The sequence below is a fragment of the Mustela lutreola genome, chromosome 10 (assembly GCF_030435805.1).
Source record: "Mustela lutreola isolate mMusLut2 chromosome 10, mMusLut2.pri, whole genome shotgun sequence".
Taxonomy (NCBI): Eukaryota; Metazoa; Chordata; class Mammalia; order Carnivora; family Mustelidae; genus Mustela; species Mustela lutreola.
In genome coordinates this window covers 85,618,097-85,642,636 of record NC_081299.1, presented here as the reverse complement: position 1 = coordinate 85,642,636, position 24,540 = coordinate 85,618,097, and the positions used below count along the sequence as shown (strand labels likewise).

Below are 24,540 nucleotides of genomic sequence, written 5' to 3'. Positions count from 1 at the left end.
AAATGCTACTGGGACATAGAAGCCAAGGACTTAGGTAGACTTCATTATTCCCTCTCCTGAGCTCCCATAGAAACTTATCTGTACTTTTCTTTGGGGATGCTTATCATACTAAAATCTGCAATAAAGGCATCTCAACGGATGACTACTATTCCCACTAGGTGCTGGACTGTTTATTCTCCTTTAAATTTCCCCAAATTTAAGGGGTGCCTTGCATGTATTAAATCCTCGACAAATTTGTTACAGAAAAAGGTGAAGCATGTCTGGGGTATGCTGAGGGTGGCTGGAGCAATGGGTGCATGAAAGGAAGTTCAGGGATATGAAACTAGAAAAATAATAGAGACTTTCTAACACCAGGCCGAGGCATTTAAACTGTGGCAGCACAAACCTGTGCTTCCTGATCGCTCGACCTTCCATTTGCAGTAAAGAAGGCTACTAGTGTTTCTTATAGATCTAAGTCTGCGTCAGGGTTAAAAATAAAGCATTCAGATTTTTAGTAGAAAACAAAAGAAAAAAATGCTGTCATACATGTCACCCTCATTCCTCTGAAGCCCAGACACCATTGAGGCAAAGATGGGCATGCTGACCTTGAAGTCAGACCTGTGACTGAGTCCAGACTGTCACAAACCGTGTGATCTGACCTAGCTTCCAAACCTCTCTATGTGTCTGTTTTATCATCTGTAAAATGGGGATGGAACTAATACCCACATATTGTGCGGTGAGGATGAATGACATAATGTGATGTAAAGTACGTAGCCTTCACACAGGGCCAGATAGTTGAGTGTTCAATAAGTATTAGCAGTTACTATACATTACAGTGAAGCACCAGCTTATCACCCTACCAACCCTACAACCTCCTTTAGCAGATGAATCAGGTGAAAATTTGGCAGGTATAACAGCTGAGTCAAAAGCAGATAAGAGTCAAGAAGTATGAGAAAACACTCAAGAGTCTACATATCTTATTTTCCTATAGTTTTATGGTATGAGTAAAGATCACAAAGCCCAAGTATTATGAACCATCTTTCTAAAGACATCTAAAATTTTGCATAGAAATTATAACTCAATGACCAGTAGTAACTAAGCCTCTTTTTTAAAGATTGTATTGTTTATTTGTATACTTATTTATTTGAAAAGAGAAAGAGAGAGAGCCCAAGCAGGGGAAGCAGCAGGCAGAGGGAGAAGCAGATTCCCCAAGAAGCAGGGAACCGGACGGGGCGCTCAACCCCAGGACCCTGGGATCATGACCTGAACCAAAAGCAGATGCTTAACTGACTGAGCCACCCGGGTGCCCCATAATTAAGCCTCTTAATTAAGAGTCTTAATTAAGTTTCTATTTGTCTTTTAATGAGACCAGGACAGGGTAGGAAATTCTATCTGAAATAAGCCTGAGATCGATAACACTAGGAAAACGTTTTAAGTGTCTGCCCTTAAAAATGAAATTCGCAAATACTGTTTTCTCTATTCGGAAAGTGCCACCCGTCTTCCTAGGGCAATTTGCCAGTTTCAGAATCATTGTGAAATGCAGAAGCAGAACCCGGCAGAGAAAAATGAGAAACAAAATGATATCTAATCAGTCTTCTGGAAGAAAGCTCCACTCCTTTCCCACGACTCTTACTCTTTCACTTCTTATTCCATTGTCTCCACGGGCCACAACTCTTCAGCTAAAGCCCGAGCCTAAGAAGGAAGCCCAGTGGAGGAGAGGAGTGAATCATACACATCTTGTAGCCGACTGGCATTCACATCCCAGTCTAGCTGCTTTCCAACAAGCTCCTTGCCTTCACCCAACCTATTACTTAAGAAAGCTTCACTTCCCTGTAGAAGGAGGGTAAATAAGTAACAGAATCAGTAAGACTTCACCCGTCCTGCAGATGAAGTGAGAGAGCACATGTAAGGCAGATCGGTACCGACCTTGGTACACTGCCGTCAATAAATGGTAGCCGCCCTGTGTTACTGCTCAGTTGAATATATGTAACCTCTCTCTAACTTGTAATGGACAAAAGAATAAATAAAACAAAAGAAACAAAAAATGCCAGGCAGCCATTCCCCAGGAATTCAAAGGAGGTTAATGCCATAGTGTCTATGAGATCTTTTTTTTTTTTTTACATTTTTTATTAACATATAATATATTATTTGTTTCAGGGGTATGGGTCTGTGATTCATCAGTGTCTGTGAGATCTATCGAATTATACGGGACAAAGGTAATAACCAGTCTTAATGACAAGCAAGGAAAAAGGCACCTCCCCACAAAAACGCTTCACCTGCCAACCTCCCCGTTACGTAACAGTTCATACTACAGAGATAATAAGAAAAAAAAAATCAACATTCTTGATATTTAACCCACTACTGGCCCTGCATGCAGGGGTGTTTTCACGGTCAGCCCACCAGAGAGAAATTCCAGGGAAGTGACTTTTTGTAAAAAGACACCCACACCCACACATACTTCTAGGACCTCAAAATAAAACAGCCCACGTTTCATTTATACATTCATTTATAGTCATATATAAGTGGATATCCACGTATATATTTCTCAGAGCAAGTCATTTCAGAAGTCTACTGGGGCCCAAACCACCCTCCCTCCACACTGACCTGCAATTTGCGGGGCCCATACTTCCTCTTCTTCATAAGGATATCCGCTTGGGCTATAAGGACTCCACATATTCCGAGTTATCTTTTCATTCTTCTGGGTGGCACAAGCCTGTTGTACTCAGGCGAGAAGACAGAGGAATTCTGCCCTATCACATGGGCAGACAGTGTTCGATTACGTTCTATCAGTTAGATTATAGGGTCGAGGAACTAGATCGAATTACAGTGTAGGAGTCTTCCCGCACTGTTATGCAAGTAAAGGTATGGATGACTGCTGCTTTGCCTTCAGAAAACACCAACTGACAAAAACAAACAAACAAAAAATGTGACCTGATCCTAAATTTTTAGCAAAAATTGCCCGGAAGCTCTTAACAAAGCAGAAGAGTAAAGTAATGAAAAGTAAAACCAAAGTGTAAGATAATGAATGCTGATGGCCTCAGAGCCTGTTGGCTCGATTCTGCTATTTATATAGTATTGTGGTTTATTCTGTGTCAACACAATTGTAGCTGAATTCGATAAGACTAACAGTCTTGGTTGATTCTCTTTAATTGGGTCAGATTAATGTGCCAGCTGTACCCCCATGTGGGAGAACCATTAATCATAAACCAAGTGTTGATGTTTTAGGTAAGGTTAAAGTCTCTTTTCCAAATTGGTTGAGTTATACACTGTCATGTCAACCTTTTTTTCCCCTCTGGCTTGCAGGAGATGCCTATGAAGGAGAGTGGGCTGAGCCAGCTCAGTCTGTCACGAAAGCGATTTCTAATGGGCTAAGGAACAGCTGAAGGGGGGCTTGGCCTCTAAGATAGAGATGCTAACTGTTTGTGGTAGTAAAGAGTGAAGAGCCAGACTTCTTGGGTTCAATTCCCTACTCTGCCACTTGTTAGCAAAACGATCTTAGGACAATTTCTTAACCCCACTAAACCTGTCTCCATTTGTAAAACAGAGCTAGTAATAATACCCACTCTGTAGAGTTTTAGATGATAATCCATTTAAAGTGTTTACCATAATGCCTGGCATATAGTACGGGCTCAGTAAATGTCAGCCATTCATAATAATAACGAATATCAGGCTAAACAAAGTCTTCCTAATAGTTTCTCTCCCAAAAACATTCTGATTGGGGCGCCTGGGTGGCTCAGTGGGTTAAGCCTCTGCCTTCAGCTCAGGTCATGGTCTCAGGGTCCTGGGATCAAGCCCCTCATCAGGCTCCCTGCTCAGCAGGGAGTCTGCTTCCCCCACCCCCCTCTCTGCCTACTTGTGATCTCTGTCAAATAAATAAATAAAATCTTTAAAAAAAATAATAACATTCCGATTAACACCCACCAGCCACGAATTCTCAATCTTAGTACTATTGACAGTTTGGACTTGATAATTCTTTGTCATGGGTGACTGTTTGATATGCATTGTGGGATGTTTAGCAACATTCCTGACTTCTAACCACCACGTAGCACTACCCTAATTGTGACATCCAAAAGTGTCTCCACACATTGCCAAATGTCTCTGGGGAGGGGGTGAGAGGCAAATTCACCCCAGTCTGAGGATCACCCTGTGAGATCAATTAATAGCTGCCATTTAGAACAGCCCAACTTGGTCATATTGCTCTTACCTGAATCAGCTATGTCCACCATGGAACTAAATAGGAAATAAATCACACACATAAAAAAGCTGTCTTAAAAAAAAAGAGGGGGGTGTCTGGGTGGCTCAGTGGGTTAAAGCCTCTGCCTTCAGCTCAGGGCATGATCTCAGGGTCCTGGGATTGAGCCTCGCATCGGGCTCTCTGCTCAGCGGGGAGCCTATTTCCCCCCTCTCTCTCTGCCTGCCCCTCTGCCTACTTGAGATCTCTGTCTGTCAAATAAGTAAATAAAATCTTAAAAAAAAAAAAAAAAAGCCACCTTAACATTATTTCCTCCCTTGCCATTAATTCAACTCTGTGAAGACAGTGTCTGTCATTTTTACCTCAGTGTTCTCAGAGCCCAGCACACAATGGACAATGAATGAATGAATGAATGAATGGTAAATGATTGAATACCCTTTGGAGCTTTTTCACTTTGTGAAGCAACTCTGAGGAGCATTTAGGTTTCCTCATTCTTTGACTCCAGTCAACACACAAAGGAGACAAACACTGGTCACACCCCCACACACTCCCATACCATGAGGGAACACACCACGCTGGACCATTCTGGGTCAGGCTCACAGGCACAGGCGAAGGCAGGAGCACTTTTACTACAGAGCTTTGTGGCACAGAGCCAAAGTCAGAACATCGGATCATCTGCAGGAAACAGCGCCAAGGACATAGCTGGAGAAGTGGGTCCAAATAGGTCAGCAGCAAAATCCTGGGATGAGAGGGGCTGAACCAGTGGGGACACAGAGCACGACACAGAACAGACGCTCGGAACAGGAAATGGTGTGGAAAAATTCCACAGACAGAAATGTCTTTGGCTGGATCTGAATTTGTTTCAGATAACTTGTGATAAGGTCATTTAAGGGCCCAAGATGGAATGAGACCTGGCTTGCGTTTGAATTAGCCAGCTTTGCGCCCATTACCATTTCAATCAATATACTCTGCCTTCACCCAGAGCATCGATAAACACGCTGAACCAAACTTTTCCTTAGAAACTAAGATTATTTCCCCAGTGGCCCATTAAGTGAAGGCGTTTAATCATGCAGAGAACAACTTAAATATGCTATAAAATGACACATAAATCACAAAGTTCAGCAAACAGAATTTTCTCGTGAACATCACTTCACCTATTTGCATATGAACCCCCCAAAATGATGCAATTGTAACAGGTGATTGCGTGATGTTTCTGAAGCACACAAGTGAGGGTTCTTAAATCCCTGGTTATTTGCTACTGAGATATAAATTGGTAAACAAATACATAGCTCTCTCAAGTCGGGTCAGCTCCCGTCTACTGTTCCTGCATTGCCCAACGCACAAGTTAACCATTTGCACAATTTTAATTCCACCAAAGTGTATTTTCTTCAGATCTTTGCGTCCTTTATTGTGCAGAGGTATGCAGGTATTGTGCAGAGGTAATAATAAAACATTACAGCCCCACGTGAGAGCTTTCTTCCCGGGTCATGTGTTAGGAAAAACGACATACTTCCCTTAAGGGAATGGTGGGCTTTGGAGGAATGATGGGGGAAAGGAGAGCAGATGATTAGCAGCCTATCATGTCTCCCTTTTTTCTTTTGCCAGGAATTTTAGATCAAGCCTGAAATGCGATTCTAATGGTTCACTTGTGTTCTACCTTTATGCCTGGATATAACTTTCTCCCCTAGTTTTTATTTCTCTGGGTCTGATTTGTAATTTCTTATTTGAAATTCATCATTTTTATCATATGGGCAGATCTGCCAAATATTTTGTCAAATATTTTGTGAAATATTTGTCAAATATTTGTCACAAATATTTGAGAGAGAGAGTGTCACAAATATTTTGTGAAATACCTGTCAAATATTTTGTGAAATGAGGTGAGGTATGAATAAAAATTAAAACAATGATCAAAATGTTTATATTACATAAATGACGTAAGGTAAGAGGGGGGATCAGACTTAGTCACTAGTCAAATAGTACAATGGAAAAGACATAAATATTAGAAAACTCACAATAACATTTGGATTTATTTGAGTTTTGAGGTTTTTGTTTTTTGGGTTTTTTTGGTTTGTTTGTTTGTTTGTTTTTAGGATTTTTTGACCCCGCCCCCTTGGAGCATTAACACCTTGGAGGGTTAATACCTTAAGGCTTTTATCAGTCAGCAGTTTACTGAGAACCAGCTAACATGTATATATTCAGGAGGGGATCCTGATAGGAAAAAACACAGAAAGGGCAGGTAAGAGAATGTCAAGGACCAGCCTCTACTCATAACCTTTCAATGGTGCTATTGCAGCCACAAGGAATGCCTTGGGAGTATTTACATTTTCTCTGTGATGCTGTACCAAACACGTGGATCACAATGACTGCCCATCCATAGCCCTACTGAAGGGGCTACGCTAGCACGCATGTTTTACCTCAGCAAGAGTCAGCCCTTGACCAGAGGGTGGTCAGCCCTCACTCCCACCCTGACCTAGAGTAAATACAAAAGGTTACTGTTTACCCTAATTCATCAGTGGATCACGGAACACAGGCAGAGTCATTTCCATCCTCATACTGCTACTACAGAACAAGTAATACACAACTGTGGTTCAGAATTCAAGAGACAGTGAAAAAAAAGTACGTTTTCCTTCTTCCCTGCCTGGAACCATTCATTTCTCCAATGAAAGTAACATTGTTGTTGGGGTGCCTGGGTGGCTTAGTCAGTTAAGTGTCTGCCTTGGGCTCAGGTTATGATCTCAGGGTTCTGGGTTAGAGCCTGCTTGGGGTTCCCTGCTTAGCGGATAGTCTGCTTCTCCCTCTCCTTCTGCCCGTCTCTGTGCACCATCACCACCCCCCGACCCCTGCTCACACGCTCTCTCAAATTTAAAAAAAGTCTTTAAAAAAGAAAAGAAAATAGCATTGTTGCTGGTTCATAACTACCCTTTCAGAAATTTTCTGTTAGTTCCTAAAAATTTATAGTCTCGCAAGCTCAAAAATTGAATTATCGTCAAATTTTTCTTTTCTTCCAACCTCCCACATCCAGTTAATTCGAAGTACTTAATTCTATCTCAAAAGGGATGTGACCTTTGTTGTCCTTTTTTATTTTATCGCTATTGCATCAACGGCTTTACTTGTCTCCTTGGGTCTATTAATCTCTTCCAAATAACTACCAGAGTAATCCTTTCTGTTATTGTGAAATCTACTATGAAAGACATTACATATATAATATAAACATATTTTTAAAAAAGATTATTATTTATTTGACAGACAGAGATCACAAGTAGGCAAAGAAACAGGCAGGGAGACAGGGGAAAGCAGGCTCCCTGATGAGCAGAGAGCCCGATGCGGGGCTCGATCCCAGGACCCTGAGGTCATAACCTGAGCCAGAGGCAGAGGCTTTAACCCACTGAGCCACCCAGATGCCCCTATAATATAAACATTATATTTTTATATAAATAAATAGATTTATTTATATATAGATAATGTGTATTCATTATGTGTATTACATGCATTACATACATACATAATGAATACACAATATCTGTATATAAATAAATTATTACATACACATAATGACTTCTGTGTATATTTTCTAGAATAACAATGCACAATTTCATGTGCCTACCACTCAGCTTAAGTCATAGAAATCACCAGCACTTTGGAAACCCATTCTGTGCACTTTTTTATTTGTTCTTCCCCCCTCTATCCCAGAATGGTCACTTGTCTAAAAATTGAGTTCTCCCATTAACTTGGAATTTATTGTAGCCCAATAAAATAAAAGTATAGTTTTGCATGTTTTTGAAACGTTCATAAAGGGAATTACACTGGATGTATGTCTCTGTGACCTGCCTTCTCAACTCAAGAGCTGTTTTGATATTTGTCCATGTAGCAGTAATTCACTGGTTATTCCTTTTCCTGCTATATACTATTCTACTGTATGACTGTACCACACTTTCCTTAGGCATTCTCCATATGCATTTGACGTGTATGCTCTTTTTGTGCTATTTTTAAATAGCAAGTCAAGTTCCATGACTATCTTTCTACCCCTCCACCTTAGCTCTTTCTTGGATTCAGAGAATTTTTCAGTGCTTGTCATGTTTACCCTGCACTGGACCCTGTCTGCAGACATTCTCTACACTATTTCTTAAGATCCTATCTCATACAAAATTTGGAATTGACTGTGGTCCCTCTGCCTATCTCTACCTTGCTGCCCTCAAAGAAAAACACAAGAACTTTCTTTTTATAAGGATTTTACTGTTAACATTAGGGAAGTTGAGAGGAAAATGCTAAACTAAAACAAACAAAAAACATTGAGGGTGTTACAAAGATTAGGAAATCCAAGAAATTCTCAAACCCCTGGTCCTTTCAGATCGCTGCTAGGATGGAAACTAGTACAGAATTCAGTGAAATAACTTGCTATTTTTTCTTTAGAGTTGAATCTATCCAACTTCTTGACTCCTTTGTGTTCCTACCTAAAGGGAAAGGTGTGCTGGTCGTTACCAGAAAATGCTCTTTTCTCCAAAATACTCTTGTGAAAGCATAATAATAGGTGGCACTATCTTCTGCTGAGATCTCACAACATTCAAGAATAATTGTCAGAGTCACCTGGCTGGCTCAGTCAGTGGAACATGTGACTCTTGATCTCAGGGTCATGACTTTGAGCCCAGTAGAGCTCACACTTAAAAAAAAAGAACTGTCTTATGCTAGAACCCCACAGTCTGGCACTGGTTTGGGAGCCAAAATCACAGGGGAAGGAGGAAGGCATCTAAGCAAAATCTCCTTTTACAACTTATGCCTACCTAAGTCAGCCCCAGAAATCACTTCTTTCAGGTTTTCCATGGGCTCTTGGTCAACTTCTTTCAATTTCATCCAAAATAACAGTTAGTCATGCAAGACAATAGAAAAGCACTCTATATATACACTTAAGCATGACAAGTTTAGGGAACTTGAACTCATTCCTGAGCTCCTAGGGCTTCATTGACCAAGAACACTATGCACAGACCATGCCTTGAGAGGATCAGAGGAATGCAGGGAGGTAAACTGAATCTTAGCAGTACAGTGAAGTATTCAAGAGCTGGCTTATAGAGCCATAGCATCTAGGTTTGGATCATGGCTATTTACTAGGTATGTGGCCTTGGGCAAGTTCATTAATCTATTTCTTCATTTCTTACAATGGCTTATTGTGAGAATTACATAAATTAATACATATAAAAACACTAAGAAAGTTTCCTGGCATATAGTAAGCACCATTTAAGTGTTTTATTTGTTTATTTATAATCTTCACACCCAATGTGGAACTTGAACTCACAACCCTGAGATCAAGAGTCACATACTCTACTGACTCAGCCAGGCACTCCGAAGTGTTTTCTATTTTTATTACTTACATTAGTATTAACTTTATTTTGTAGCTACATTTTCTGAAAGCCATTTTTAATCACAAGAAGTTTCGCCCCAAATCAGATATATTGTATGTGACAGGAAGAAGAGAAACATTTCATTAAAAAGTCCTCTAAGTTTTGTATTGAATATAGTGTTCATTATTGACGACCAAAACACTTAACAACAGTTTCCTTCTTATTTCACAGCCAAAATTCTTAGCACAGTTTACAATCTGTGCATCTCTTTCTTGATCCCTCTCTTTTTTTAAACATCTGTTAATGGCTTTTGATCCAATCATTATGAAGATGTTTTACTTTGGGAAGTTACCAATAATTTCATTGCTGCAAAATCCAATGGCTTCATCTCAATCGTCATTCTTCCTGGCAAGTCTTCAATAGTATTTCTAAGGGCATAGAAGATACCACAATGACAAGACAGAAAGTCCTGGGTTCGCCTTGATGAAGCTAAGTCACAAGGCTTTCAAGAACTGGTGGAAAAAATATAAACTTGATTCCACACTCACTGAGGTTGTTGAAAGCTGTGTACAAGACTAATTTGGCAGTGGTGCTGGGTTAGATTGAGAGGAAAACTCAGAGACAGAGACACCATCAGAAAAGCCATGTTGTTATCCAGGCCAAAGCGTCCAGGGCTCAGACTAGGGCTGAGAGATGGAGAGGAAGATGTTTATTGGTGGATTATACTCAGAAGTTCAGGATAATTTCTGGTCCCACAGCATAATTACACTTTAGTGGCTTGACTTCTACGGTGTCTCCCCAGTCACCCACCATGCCCCCACCAACTGGCTGTAAATCCCAAGACCAGAGAGGCTTCTCCTTAGCCTGTGCCTCACATAGCATCTAGCTGCAACACAGATACGTAAGACATGTCTTTTTTTTTTTTAATTAATAATGTATTATTTGTCTCAAGGGTACAGGTCTGTGATTCATCAGTCTTACACAATTCACAGCACTCACCATAGCACATACCCTCCCCAATGTCCATCACCCAGCCACCCCATCCCCCCCCAGCAACCCTCAGTTTGTTTCCTGAGATTAAGAGTCTCTTATGATTTAAGATATGTCTTTTTAAGTAAAAAAAACCCATAAAATGTAAAAATTAGGGAAGATGGACAGAGGTAGGACAATTAATTTAATTTTATTCAAATTGCATTTGGAGCAGCATACTAAAATGAAAATGCAGAACTGATGACTGAAAATATAGGGTTGTTCCTATAGAAAGAAGGCAGACTGGGACACGAGAAATGAGAATCATTACTTGCCATTATGACTCAATGACTTTAGTCTGCCTCCCATTTACATGAAGGAAAGATGACTTTTACTGTTCAAGTTTCTAGGGCAGACTCTGTAACAAAGTCAGAATGAGCAAAACCACCCAGTTTTCCAGTGGTTACCAAGATTCTTCTCATTGTCACCTGCTTTTCTTACAGCAAACAGTAAGCAAAAAGTCTATAGGGTGGGCTTCACCCCCTCCTCTACAGTGGTTCTTTCCTTACTTCTCTTTTCCTTCAACACCATCTTATTCTTTTTCTCTTATTCCTTGTTTTCTCTTTCCTTACCTGAAAAGCTGTGCCTTTGTCTCAGGTCTAGGACTTTCATTCAGGGAAGAATAAACCCAGAGGACGGACAAGGACACAGAGTCTCTTTTTAAGGAGCAGCTCCAGTTTCTTACAATATCTTGGGGTGGGGCCTGGGAAGACTCCACGTCCACTGAATAACAATACAGCCTTCATCCCTGCTACTCTGGTATCTTTTCTAGTCCCGCTTACCCCAAGGGAATTAGACTCTTCTGTGGCCTAGATGTCACCTTGGTCCTGTTTGGTGAACTCTGGTTCTGTTCTGGATTATTGGATTTGAATGCATTTTTAAAAGAGATTTCTTTATGGGGTGCCTGGATGGCTCAGTGGGTTAAGCCTCTGCCTTTGGCTCAGGTCATGATTCCAGAGTCCTGGGATCAAGCCCTGCATTAGGCTCTCTGCTCAGCAGGGAGCCTGCTTCCCCTTCTCTTTCTGCCTGCCTCTATGCCTACTTGTGATCTCTCTCTGCCAAATAAATAAATAAAATCTTTAAAAAAAAAAAAAAAGCTTTATTTGATAGAGAGCACAAGTAGGCTGAGCAGCAGTCAGAGGGAGAGGGAGAAGCAGGCTCTCCACTGAGCAGGGAGCCTGATGTGGAGCTTGACCCCAAGACCCTGGAATCATGACCTGAGCCAAAGGCAGACACTTAACTGAGCTACCCAGGCATCTCTGAATACAACATTTTTAAGGAATGTATACTTCCATGAGGAAATGTTCAAAGTTTATCAATGACGTGGGGGTGGGAGGAGTTAGACACAACTATATTGATTAGCATCCCAATTTTATTTTATTTTATTTTTTTTTAAAAGATTTTATTTATTTATTTGACAGAGAGAGATCACAAGTAGGCAGAGAAGCAGGAAGAGAGAGAGAGAGGAGGAAGCCGACTCCCTGCAGAGCAGAGAGCCCGATGCGGGACTCGATCCCAGAACCCTGAGATCATGACCTGAGCCGAAGGCAGCGGCCTAACCCACTGAGCCACCCAGGCGCCCCCCAATTTTATTTTTAAAAATGTTTACTTATCCATCTCTATTTTAATACTCCTATAAAAATGTTAAGTCCTGGTGGTGGTTGAACCATGGATGAGTTTATTTTTGTATTTTTCTATACTTTGCTGTTTTCCCAAAATGTAATGCTTATGGAAAAGTCAGCATCCTCACTGTTTGCTTTCCCTCCATCTTTACCAAACTCAAGAGTTGCTTTCCAGCTACACTTGCCCTGCCCACCCTAGCTTGTTTCCCTGATTCTCTTCCCCTGCCTCTTCCCAACGTAAGCAGCCCCTCAACTGGTAGAGTCCAAGAACTAGAGCCCTGCTTGCTGAAGAGAAGATACATTTAATATGTCAAAATATCCACTTTAGGTGGGGTTAGAAGCTTAGGCTCTGATTCAGCAGCCACCTGGGGATAAAGAAAATGGAAATATCAATAAACCTTATCTTTAAGACTTTGGTCCCAATTTATAAAGGCTTCTGGGGCACCTTGGGTGTTTCAGGTGGTTAAGCATCCAACTCTTGATTTAGGCTCCAGTCATGAACCCAGGGTCATGAGATCGAGGCCAGGTCAGACTCTGAGTTCAGGGCAGAGTCTGTTTGAAATTCTCTCTCTCCCTCTCCTTCTGCCCTCTGTGTGCATGCACTCTCTCTAAAACTAACTAACTAACTAAATACATACATACATACATACATACTAAATAAATATACAGGCTCTGTTTCTCTTTTATGGGAAATGTGTTCATCATTCCTGCTGTTAGTTTGCCTTAATAACTTCAAAGAGACTTCACAGAACCAGAAATTACAGTCTTCGAGACTTAATTATTAAAGAACCTTTTAGGCTACAAGTTCATGACCATTCATGATCTCCATCTTGGTAGATGTGAGCAAATATAGTTTGCAGGACGCCTGGGGGCTCAGTTGGTTAAGCATCTGCCTTCAGCTAAGGTCATGATCCCAGGGTCCTGGGTCAGGGAGCCTGCTTCTTCCTCCGCATGCTGCTCCCCGCTTGTGCATTCTCTCTCTCTCTCTGACAAATAAATAAGTAAAGTCTTTAAAAAAAAACAATTAACTTAAAAAAGAAGGAAAACAGTTGTCTATATTGATGGAGCCTTATAACAGAAGTCTCGAATTCTTTATTATTCATATTATAACCAGATTCATGCTAATCCTTTTTCAACAGATAATTGCTTAAAACATAATGGTACAAAGGATTAGGAAGGAGGCATTTCCACTACTTGCAGACAATATGACATATGATAATATAACAAAGGAATCCTCAGACACATTATTAGAATTAATAATGGTATAGATCTGGATCACAAACAGGATGGAATCAATTCTCTCAGAGAGAGCAAGGTTAAGTTTTTCAGCCTTGCTTTGGATCAGCCTGTCTGGCAGAGCATGTCAACTAGGTCCCTCATTCAGCAAGAATTCCATGAGATAACAAAAACAAAACACTATATGGTGCTTCCTTTCTGCAGTAGACTTCAGCTCAGTTTCCAGGTCTTCTTGTCTGTGTGGTTTTCTGAGTGCCCTCCTGGCTTAAGCTGTAACTGCTCCATGACCCCTGACTCTCACAAACTCTTTCTCACTCTGTGATTCGAGAGTAGCTCACCATTTTCTACTGCCCTTCATTCCTGGCCTTTTCTTGAACCTGGCTTACGTACTCACTCTCAGTTTCTCCTTGACTCAGTGATGCCATCTATCTGCTACCTCTCAGAGTAAGGAGAAAGTCTTCCACAAAATAGAAAGGCACACGGTATGGAAAGGGCAAAAGGGCTATCAGAACAATCATACTCCCAAAGGTGGGGTCCTCATAGAGGCCACTTGGCTAAGTGGAATGCCATAAAGACTCTCTGCTGAATACTTTAAACCTGCGAGTCTGTTTGGCCAGCATGCATAACTGGGAGGTTTAATAACTATACAAAGCCAACTGAATGATACAAAGTGCACTTGAGACCAAAAAATCTCAGCTATGGCATGTTTGTGCTTCAGAATCCCCATTATGCGATAAATGCCAGTTGTCTACATAAATCTGAACAGTGTGTGTTGGAGTGGACAAGGCGGGTGCCAGGAGAGTAAGGGAGAGTGGGAAAAGGCTGGATTCCAGGATCCTGGTCCTTGACAGGAAAATCTTTCTGCTTTGTATTCTCTGGTGGTGACAGCAAGGAAGGGAAATCTGAGACACATCAGGAGTGAGATGAGATGCCATGCCCTATTTTAGCTCAAAGGCTCCTTAGGAATTTAGCGTCATCAGCTCTTCATACACCCCACTTTGGAGCCACTAACTTCAGGGTCACAGTGACAGAACTCCAGTTTCTCATCACTGGACACTCTTTCTCCATGACAGGAAGTCCCCTGAGGACATTCACAGAATTCATCTGATAAGCAGTCCTTAGGGGGCAGGCCCCAAAGACTGCCTTCAGTTGGGGAAACCCTTCATGTTCGCCATGAAGTCTCACTTCACCTTTAGTAATCATTGCCTTATCCATCATCATTCAATTGAGGAATATACTGGTTATTTTAAAATTTTCTGCCCAAGGTTATTTTCATGACCTTTACCTCAACATTTTATGTTTTCTGCAAGTATCACCTGTGTGTTTTCACTTAGTTTATAACAGAAACAGGATCCTAGTAAAACATACAAAGAATTTTAGAGCTGAAGAGAATATCTGAGGTTCTTGTCTTCTTTATTCTATGAAAGAACTTAAGGTTAGAATGATTACATATTTCAACTTAAGTCATACTTCTAAAAAAGCTCAAAGATATTTTTCCCATGGAAAAGCCAAGGCTCTGAGGGCTTAGTCATTTCACGCAAAAGTAACAATGAAGAATGATGAAGCTAGTGTTCAAACTCAGATCTGCTTGTCTCCGCCAGTTTTGGAGGGAGCTGTGATAGGGTCATGAAAGAGCAATCTGACACCAGCACCCATTCTGTTGTGTAGCCTTTCTCATGCAGATAGAGACCTGTTCTGTATACTAGAGTGGTAATGTGAGTGCAATGACGCGTACATTTTGAATCAATGCTAACCAAAGGCAAAAAGGATTTTGGGTTGTGTTTCTGGAATCTGATCCTGTTGACAACAGAATAACAACTTGCACCTGTATTTCCCCTCAGTCCTACTTGAATTCTTCCCAGATTTTCCTCAGCCTTGGAGCCTCCTGTAAATCCAAAGCAGTGTTCTTTAAACCATATTATGGGAACCACCTAAACAGGGATCACTCACTGGGGCCCCTTTTAAAAATACAGTTAACTTTTAGGGTACCTGGGCAGCTCAGCTGGTTTGGTTTCAGCTCAGGTCACGATCTTGCAGTTGTGGGATTGGGCCCCACATCCAGGTCCCCTGTGGAGTCAGCTTGATGTCAGTCTCCCTTTCCCTCCCACTCACATATAATTAATATTTATTTATTAAAAATAAATTATTTTTTATTATTATCTCTCTCCTTCTCCCTCCCTCTCCCACAAAGAAATAAATAAAATCCTTTAAAAAAAAAAAACATTTTGGGGCTCCTGGGTGGCTCACTCACTTACGTGTCTGCCTTCAGCTTAGGTCATGATCTCAGGGTCCTGGGATCGAGCCCCACATCAGGCTCCCCTCTTGGCAGGGAACCTGCTTCTCCCTCTCCCTTTGCTGCGTCCCCTGCTTGTTCTCTCTCATAAATAAATTATAAAAAATTAAATAAACCTTTAAAAAATACAGTTAACTTTTGAACAACAGGGGTGGGAATGGGGTTAGGGATACTGGCTCCCTCCTATGCAGTCAAAGATCCAGGTATAACAAATTTCCCAAAAATTTGACTACTAATAGCCTATTGCTGACCAGAAGCCTTACTGATAACAGAAATAGTCAATTAACAAATACTTTTTATGTTATATGTATCATATACTACATTCTTACAATAAGGTAAGCTATAGAAAATGGTATTAAGAAAATAATAAGGAGGGATGCCTGGGTGGCTCAGTTGGTTAAGCAGCTGCCTTCGACTCAGGTCATGATCCCAGCGTCCTGGGATCGAGTCCCGCATCGGGCTCCTTGCTCCGCGGGGAACCTGCTTCTCCCTCTGACTCTGCCTTCCACTCTATCTGCCTGTGCTCACTCTCGCTCGCTCGCTCTCTCTGACAAATAAATAAATAAATAAATCTTTAAAAAAAAAAAAAAAGAAAGAAAGAAAATAATAAGGAAAACAAAATACATTTTTAGTCTTGTATTTATTGAAAAATATCTGTGTATAAGTGGACCTGTGCAATTCAAACCTGAGTTGTTCAAGGGTCAACCATATATAGTTTCCTAGGTCCCTCCCAGAATTACCCAATTTCCAGAACAGGAGGGTGGACTGGGAGTTCACATTTTATGTCTCTCTGAAGATGCTTATGTTTACAGAAGTTTGAGAATCACTAAGATTATAGAGAAATATCATTGGCTCCGACTGCAGCAGTCTGGGCCTGGGTGGCTTTCAGTTCTTTCAGGAGAACTGAAATCAGGATTAAAATAGAGTAGGCTCCAACTAATCCTTTCTTAGTCAGGAAACCAATCTTTCAGGAATGCAGTTTAAAAAATATCTTCAGTGGCCTTTATAATTTATTTCAATGTATTATTCCAGATACATCACATGGAAAAAAGGAAAAAATGGAAACAAACAGCATATATATGTGTGTGTATATATATAGTGTATATATATATATATACACATACTACCCTAACTCCCATTAGACAGTTTAACATTTTGACATATTACCTTCTCGTTTTTCTCTTTCTTTTCTTTTCTTCCTTTCTTCTTTTTCTTTCTGTCCTTCTTTAAAGAAAGCTGCCTTTTTGTAATGTAAGGACCACTTAGAAAAGAGCTTCTCGGTCAGAAGCAATATTTTGTCAAACTTCCATTAGTACAGGAACAGTTATACTGGCAGAAGCATTGTGGTCAGGGAAGGCAAATCCACACCTGAGTAAGTTCTTCCAAGTGAGGACAATTTGCTGCATCCGTTGTGATCAACCTGCCACGAGGTGGTTTTCTGGTCTTTCTGGGGGAAAGGCACGGTCTAGAGGGCCCAGTGTCAGTTTCTGCTCTCAGCAGGTTAGTCACTCAGCAGTGAGAATGGCCGGCCCAGCCTTGGCGAGGCCCATGTTTCACCTCACCCTCACCACTGTGGCTTCTGAGCAAGCACTAAGGCAACTGCAGAAAAATGCTGACTGTCACACACAGATCAGTTCACTCTGTCTGCCCAGGTACTGAAAGTCTCCTCACTGTGGTTGCTCTCTTGCATACTATCCAGGTGGGGCACAATTTTTTTTTTTTTCACACGTTATGGTCATTCTGGAAGTCTTATCCACGTGCCTCTCCCCTTATCGTTTTTGCTACCATCTGCCAAATCTTTGTTTTCTGAGTTCTCAACATTTCAGCCAAATTGCCAATCACTGTCCACGATCAGTTTATCAATTCTTCTGGCCATCTCTCAATTCAGACAGCATGGACAACCAAACGTATTGCTCCAAGTTCTGTGCCCTGGGAGGATCTCCCATCAATACTGCATCACCGGACCACTGCAGAATGGGGTCAAGATGCTGCTTCAAGATGATGCCAACACATTGTGCAAAACTACCTGTATATGAGGCCTTAGCTTTTTCTTCCTCAGAAACTACCCATCCCCCTTCAAGGTCATAGGTTGGGGAAAGAGGCAGCCAGTAGCAGGGGTAGGTGTGCAGGAGGCTGAACCACCTCTCGTGCAACGAGCTTCTATCTTCAGGAGCTAACCTCACTGTGCATCTAATCTCATTTATGCCGTCTCTACTTGATGTTGGATTGCTGATACTGTCAACCAACCTTGTATCTTGGTAGGTCAGGAAACACCCAGTTCATCTTAGCTTAGGTTACATGATCTCCAAATGTCCCAGATCAGTTCAGTCTCTACCAGGACCCAGTAGCAAACCAAGAGTGGTTTCTGAAAAAGTAGTTACCTATTCCAAAACCCTAACAGCCAGGGTTTCTGCTAGCATGACTTTTGTAGGTAGCCTCTAAAATGGCCTCCAATGATCCCCACCTCCCGCTTTCCATGCCCCTGAATCATCCTGGCCCCTTCGTATCCCCTGCACTAATGGCTTTGCTTCTCATTAATAGGATAGGGCTGAAATGAGGGGATAGCACTCCTGGGACTAGGTTATAAAGACTTTGGCTTCCATTTGGGGAGCTTTCCTCTGCTCGCTCTCCCTTGCTTCCTCTCTCTCTCCACTCACATGGAGAAAACAAGCTGCCTTGTTGTGAGAAGTCCTGTGGGAAGAAGGCCCAAGCAGCATGGCAAGGAACTGAATGAAGCCCTGTTTGAAGCCTGCCAACAACCATGAGTGAGGTTGAAAGTGAGCATGTAACTCCATTCCAGTCTTGAGATGCCTGTAGCTCCACCCAGTGGCTTGGCTTGACTGCAAACTCATGAGATACCATGAGCCAGAACCAACCCTGTTAGACTGATCCTATATGCCTGACAAACAAAAATTATGAAATAATGTTTGTTGTTTTAAGCTGTTAAGTTCTGAAACAGTCTGTGATCCAGCAAGAGATAAATATAATGACTATCTGAGGACTTACGCATGTTTTATGCGATACTGCTTCTGATCAGGGAACTCACCTCTCCCATAGAGTGTGCTGGTCTTGCCAGGTATGACATCCCTCAGAAGCAACAAAGCTGAAGATTCAGTTACAGTGCCAGCTGGGAAAAAACACTCTGAAAAGTTCAAGTACTATCCCATAGAACGTGGGCTATTCTTGGGACCAGAGACTAATATGCGACACTCTTCCTTCCACAGCCAGGATATGTGGATAAAAGGTAGAAGTGAGAGTGGCTCCCCCAGTATCATGGTCCATTATAATCTCCCAAATTTTGTTTCCCATCCCTGAAACTCTGATTGTTGCTGGGTTAGAGGTTTTCATCCCCCAGAGAAAAATGCTTTCGCCAGAGGTTGCAACAATGGCACCAAAGAATTGGAAAATGAGAATTTCACTGGCCACGGAGAGCTTCACCTGCTATGGAAATAACTAAGGAGGGATCATTGCTTTTGCTGGGGCAATTGGTCCCAATTACTAAGGGTAAACTGAGTGGCTGCTCTGACACTAGACACACAGAAGGACTATGTCTGGAGCCCAAGACCTTCTCTGAGGCACTCTGAGTATTCTCTAAGCCAGTAGTAGTAAAAGCGATGGTGAAACTACGGCAATACATGAGACAGGCCAAAAAGCGTTAGACCCTTTGGGAAGGAGGGTAGGGTTTGGATGACCTCCACCAGGAACAAAGCCCTGACTGGATGCCATGCCCTTTGAGGGTTAAGAAAACAGTGTATAGCAGGCATGAGCACACAGGACTGTAGAAGTTATGGAAATGTTCTTCCTTGTTTGTCACGTATATACTGACATGTATTTACTTATTTCTCCTCTTTAGTTTGAATAAGGAGTGCTCTTGGTGGCTAACTTTACAATTTACTCTATATGTTATAGAATATTCAGATGGGATTCAATAAAATAGAAAATAACACTACTCAGAGACTTCTATGGTGACTGCTGGGACTTTGGGCCTCTTTTCTGAGGAAAAAGATGGAAAAAACTTGGTAGAAGGGATGGTTGTATCTTGCTAGGCAAAAGCAAAAAGACATTAATGTTGTTGAAAGACAGAAACACGTAAATGGATAATGAATGACCAAAATGATAGATCTTGCTATTTAAGGTCTCTCAGCTCCAAGTATACCTTTCAAAGCTCTGTCCAACTCTGTTTTTGTATGTAAATTATATAATTTCCAGACTCCTATGCCTGTTGGCTTCTGGTTTGGTTCCACAAAAGGGAAACCTGGGTGGAGCATGGAAGACAGATGAAAGAAAAAGCTCTTCCTTCTAGTTCCTGTCAGGATTGCTCCAGCTACAGTGGCAGCAAACTGAGGCCCCAAGTCCCCTTCAGCTGGCCCTGCCACATAGTCTGCAGTGCCTCCTTGGCAGCAGGAATACTTGCCCCACTGTGCTCCCTCACCTGCGGGGCCAACCCATGGGCACCTGTCTGGGGGCATCCTTCTCCTTGAGAGTCTACCAGCTGCAATGCTCCTGCCATCTCATCACCAGCTAAAATGTACCCCTTCTTAAGAAATCTGGTCATCAGGGACGCCTGGGTGGCGCAGTTGGTTGAGCGGCTGCCTTCGGCTCAGGTCATGATCCCAGCGTCCTGGGATCGAGTCCCACATCGGGCTCCTTGCTCGGCAGGGAGCCTGCTTCTCCCTCTGACTCTGCCTTCCACTCTGTCTGCCTATGCTCGCTCTCGCTCGCTTGCTCTCTGACAAATAAATAAATAAAATCTTTAAAAAAAAAAAAAAAAAAGAAATCTGGTCATCAGCCCCAAGAGAATACCTCCTTCAAACTCACAGGCTCTGGTGACACCAGTTGTATTAGTCAGGGTTCTCCAGAGAAACTGTAGATGTTATACACACATGTACAAAGGAGAAAGAGAGAGAGAGATGGAGGCTGAGAAGTCCCGCGATCTGCCATCTGCACACTGGGGACCCAGGAAAGCCAGTGGTGTAGTTCAAAGGCCTGAGAGCTAAAGAGCCAACGGTGGAGATTCCAGTCCAGACGAGAAGACCTAAGGATTAAGAACACTAAGGACAGGAAAAGATTGATGACCTGGGGCCAACAGTTATGCACAGAGGGAATTCAACCTTCCTTTGCCTTGTTGTTCTATTCAGGTCTTCAGTGGGTTAGATAAGGCCTGCCACACTGGGAAGGACCCTCTGCTTTACTCAGTTCACCAAATCAGATGCTAATCTCTTCTGGAAATACCCTCAGAGATATACAGAGAAATAATCTTTTACCAATTACCTAGGCATCAAAATTTTTCATCCTAAGTGTCAATAGTTATAGCAAAAAAATCTCATTTCATTTTATGAATGTGGCCATTTTCAAATAAAACTATTCCATCACTTTCAAATTTGTCCACTGGACTGATATCCACTATCTCCAATAAAAGAAACACATTTCAATTCTCTCATAATTTTATATTTTTATGCTTAAAAGTTCACCTTGTCCTATTTCTCTGCAATAAAAATATGCATATTAATTTGCATTCCTTTAAAACATTCAGAGAACAAAAGACTCTTAAAAATGTTTTAAATTTATCCTGGCTTGATTAATTACAATTCGTATTACTATAAAGATAAGCATTACAAATGTGTTTTGAATGTAAAAGTAAAATTTAATGGATGTAGATCTCTTAATGAGATTGATTGCTAGATTTTTTTGTTGTTGTTGTTTTGGTCCTGGGATAGAATCCCGAATTAGGATTATAGCTCAGCACAGAGCCTCCTTCTCCCTCTCCCTCTGCCCCTCCTCCTGCTCATGCACTTTTCTCTCTGTCTCACTTTCTCAAATAAATCAATAAGATAAAACTAAATAAATGAAAAATAAAGATTTATTTATTTGAGTGAAAGAAAGAGAGAGAGAGGAGGGAGGGGCAGAGGAAGAGGGAGAAAGAATCCCAATCAGGCTTGACACTCAGCACAAGGCCGACTCAGGGCTTGGTCTCACCATCCTGAGATCATAACCTGAGCTTAAATCAAGAGTCATACACTCAACTGACTGAGCCACCCAGGCTCCCTGGTGTTGGTTTTTGTTTGTTTGTTTTTTGTTTTTTTTAAAGTAAGCTCTATGCCCAATGTGAAGCTTGAACTCACAACCCCAAGATACATGCTCTATTGACTGAGCCAAACAGGCACTCCAGATTGATGCTCTTTTTTAAAAAATTAGATCATGTATCTGTGGTACTGAGATGAAGCAGAGCTCACCAGAAATCAATTGCAAAACAGGTTACTAAGCAAGTGTGGAGCTAAAAATCTATATATTAATAATTATGTGCATGTTTACAGAATGTTAAATATGTAGAGATGCTAAAATACACTCCATATGGTAGGAATGAATAGAAAGCAAAGAAGTAACTGATAATTCCTACTAAGCTATAAACTCCCCAAATTTAAAAAAACAAAAAAACAGATTTAAACTTTCTAGTAGCCTCTGGCAAAGCTAATGAAAATATTTCTCCTAACAGTCAGAAAAATATTTTATTTAAAGATGTAAGGTTGATCTGTAGGAAGTAAACACTGATGCTTTCACCTCCTTACTTAAAATCATGCAACTATATAAAATAAGATGCAAGTTTATATCTTAGTTTGAATAGGATTTTCAGAGACTAATATTTCAAATTGTCCCTTTATTTGGTGCCTTGGAGATTTTCTTATACTCTGGGGAATGCACTGTTGTAAAAATAGGATGGATTAAAAAAATACACTTTTCTTTTGTAAAGAGTAAAATGGTAGTTTTGAGAAATAAGCTAAAAAGGAGAACCTGCAAAGTCCTTCTTTGACAGCAGGCAACTCAATTTTAGGTGGAAGTATGTATTTTAACAGAAAAATTTAGAAACAAAAAACTACTGTCATCTCCAAACTTGAAATTCATGGGAAGGCTCTGTGAAACTTCAAGCCATTTGAAGGCTACTGGTTTAAAAAATATTCTTGACCGCCACTGTACATATAGCACCAAATCAACAAAATTACTTGTATTAAGAGGTCTTAAAAAACAGAAAAAAGAAATATCTGAAAGAGACTTTAAAACACAGAAGTAGAAACAGTAATACAACTTCCAACTCAGAGACAACAGTCTGTCTTCCCCAACATTACTGCCAGCCCTGCCTAGCACTATGACTAGCACACTGCAGGAGCTTAATGGATAGTGAATAATAGCATATAAGCAAAGTAAATATAAAAAGAACAAGAAGGGGGCACCTGGCTAGCTTAATAGTAAGAACATGTTGACTCGGGGTCCTGAGTTTGAGCCCCATGTTGGGTGTAGAGAGAACTAAAAACATAAATAAACTTTAAATAAATAAATAGGTAAAACAGGAAGGCATCAAGACAACAACAGAAATCAAATTACACAGGTAGAGTGATTGACAACAACAAACTAACAGTTAGTAAAGAAAATGAGCATAGCATTATTAAGATTATAAAAGAAAAAAAAAATAAAACCAACAATGAGAGTGGGGAATAAAGAGAAAAACAATTTTCTTTGGGAAAAATAAATAGAAATTCAAATCACTTCTAGGACTTTGCAAAAATTTCTTTGCAATCCCACCTTCATTTTACCTGAGCTGAGGCTCAAAAACAGTGATGGAAGCCAAGATTAACCATAATCTCATCATGTACACAGCTGACCTTAAATCTCTCATTATAAAATTCCCAATTTCATTTTTTTTTTAAGATTTTATTTATCTTAGAGACAGAGAGAGAGAGTGGGCGTGCAAGAGAGAACAGGAGTAGAGGGAGAGGGAGAAGCAGACTTCCTGCTAAGCAGGGACCCTGACATGGGGCTCGATCCCAGGACCCCGGAAATCATGATCTGAGCCAAAGGCAGTCGCTTAACAGACTGAGCCACCCAGGCGCCTCCAAAATTCCCAATTTCTGTGTTCCAGCCTCCTATTTAACCCTGTCACATGCCTTGCCAGAAGCAGCAAGGGTCATGTTACCCTAAAAACCCATTAAATTTATCACAATCCCTCCGAAAACTACACTAAAAGTACAGTTTTACTCTAACATAGAAAGACACTCCACATCTCCTCATCTGTTATAGAGAAGAGCTCATAAAATTCATCTACTTCATGACAACATAATCAGCAAGTGATACTATCATATCTTCAGAGCAAATTCAACCCAATCATCTGAAGCCGCACAAATCACAGATATCATAATCATGATTATAGACACCTGAGTAATGTTTTTCATTACACTGTTCTCTACAGACTAATTCAGCACTTTCTGAATGTATTATAATACCATCCCCAGGATCCATATCTTGGACTCTGTTTTAATCCTCCCTGGATAAAGTCCAAAACAGAACCAAGTTTAAAAGACTTCCTCACTGTATTACAGGACAGTATAGTTAGCTGATAACACCAAACCGGTTTCATCTAAGTCACAACCTCAACTGCCTGCAGCAACCAGGAAGTAATCTAAATGCGGAAGGCGACTAGGTATAAGATAATAGAGTGTGATGAAAGGCACACTCTGTTCTAAAGGTGCTCTATTATTTTTTAATTAGATTTTGAGTCTGTTGAATGTTTTGAAAGCCTAACAAAAACATAACAAGGCTGAAAATTTGGACAGATTTACTAGGGTTCAAATTTTGCAATCCTCATTGTTAGATTTTAAAACATTCCACAGATTCAAAATTCCACAGAAGGTACACATAATCTGAATGAGAAAGTGCTTATTAAATGTTATTGTTGACACAGCAAGTACTTGTGCAAAAAGCTGTCTCATCATATTTTACATAAGGTTTTGGTAAAGTGATTACAGACCAAATCTACATCTCTAACTTAATCTATTATATAAGAAGAAAAACACACTTCAGGTGGAA

At 40.9% G+C, this 24,540-nt stretch overlaps 1 protein-coding gene across 4 annotated transcripts in view; it reads right to left on the bottom strand.

Moving 5' to 3' along the window:
• CDC14A (cell division cycle 14A) overlaps window positions 1-2,668 on the bottom strand; it is a 190,771-nt gene extending 188,103 nt beyond the window's left edge. For all 4 annotated transcript variants that reach the window (XR_009345545.1, XM_059138137.1, XM_059138139.1 and 1 more), the window contains exon 1: window positions 2,584-2,668. Coding sequence is in view for 3 of the 4 variants with exons in the window: in XM_059138137.1 (XP_058994120.1) it covers window positions 2,584-2,653 (70 nt within the window). In the remaining variant the exon portion in view is untranslated. The remainder of the gene's footprint in view (window positions 1-2,583) is intronic.
• Between the last annotated feature and the right edge of the window lie 21,872 nt (window positions 2,669-24,540).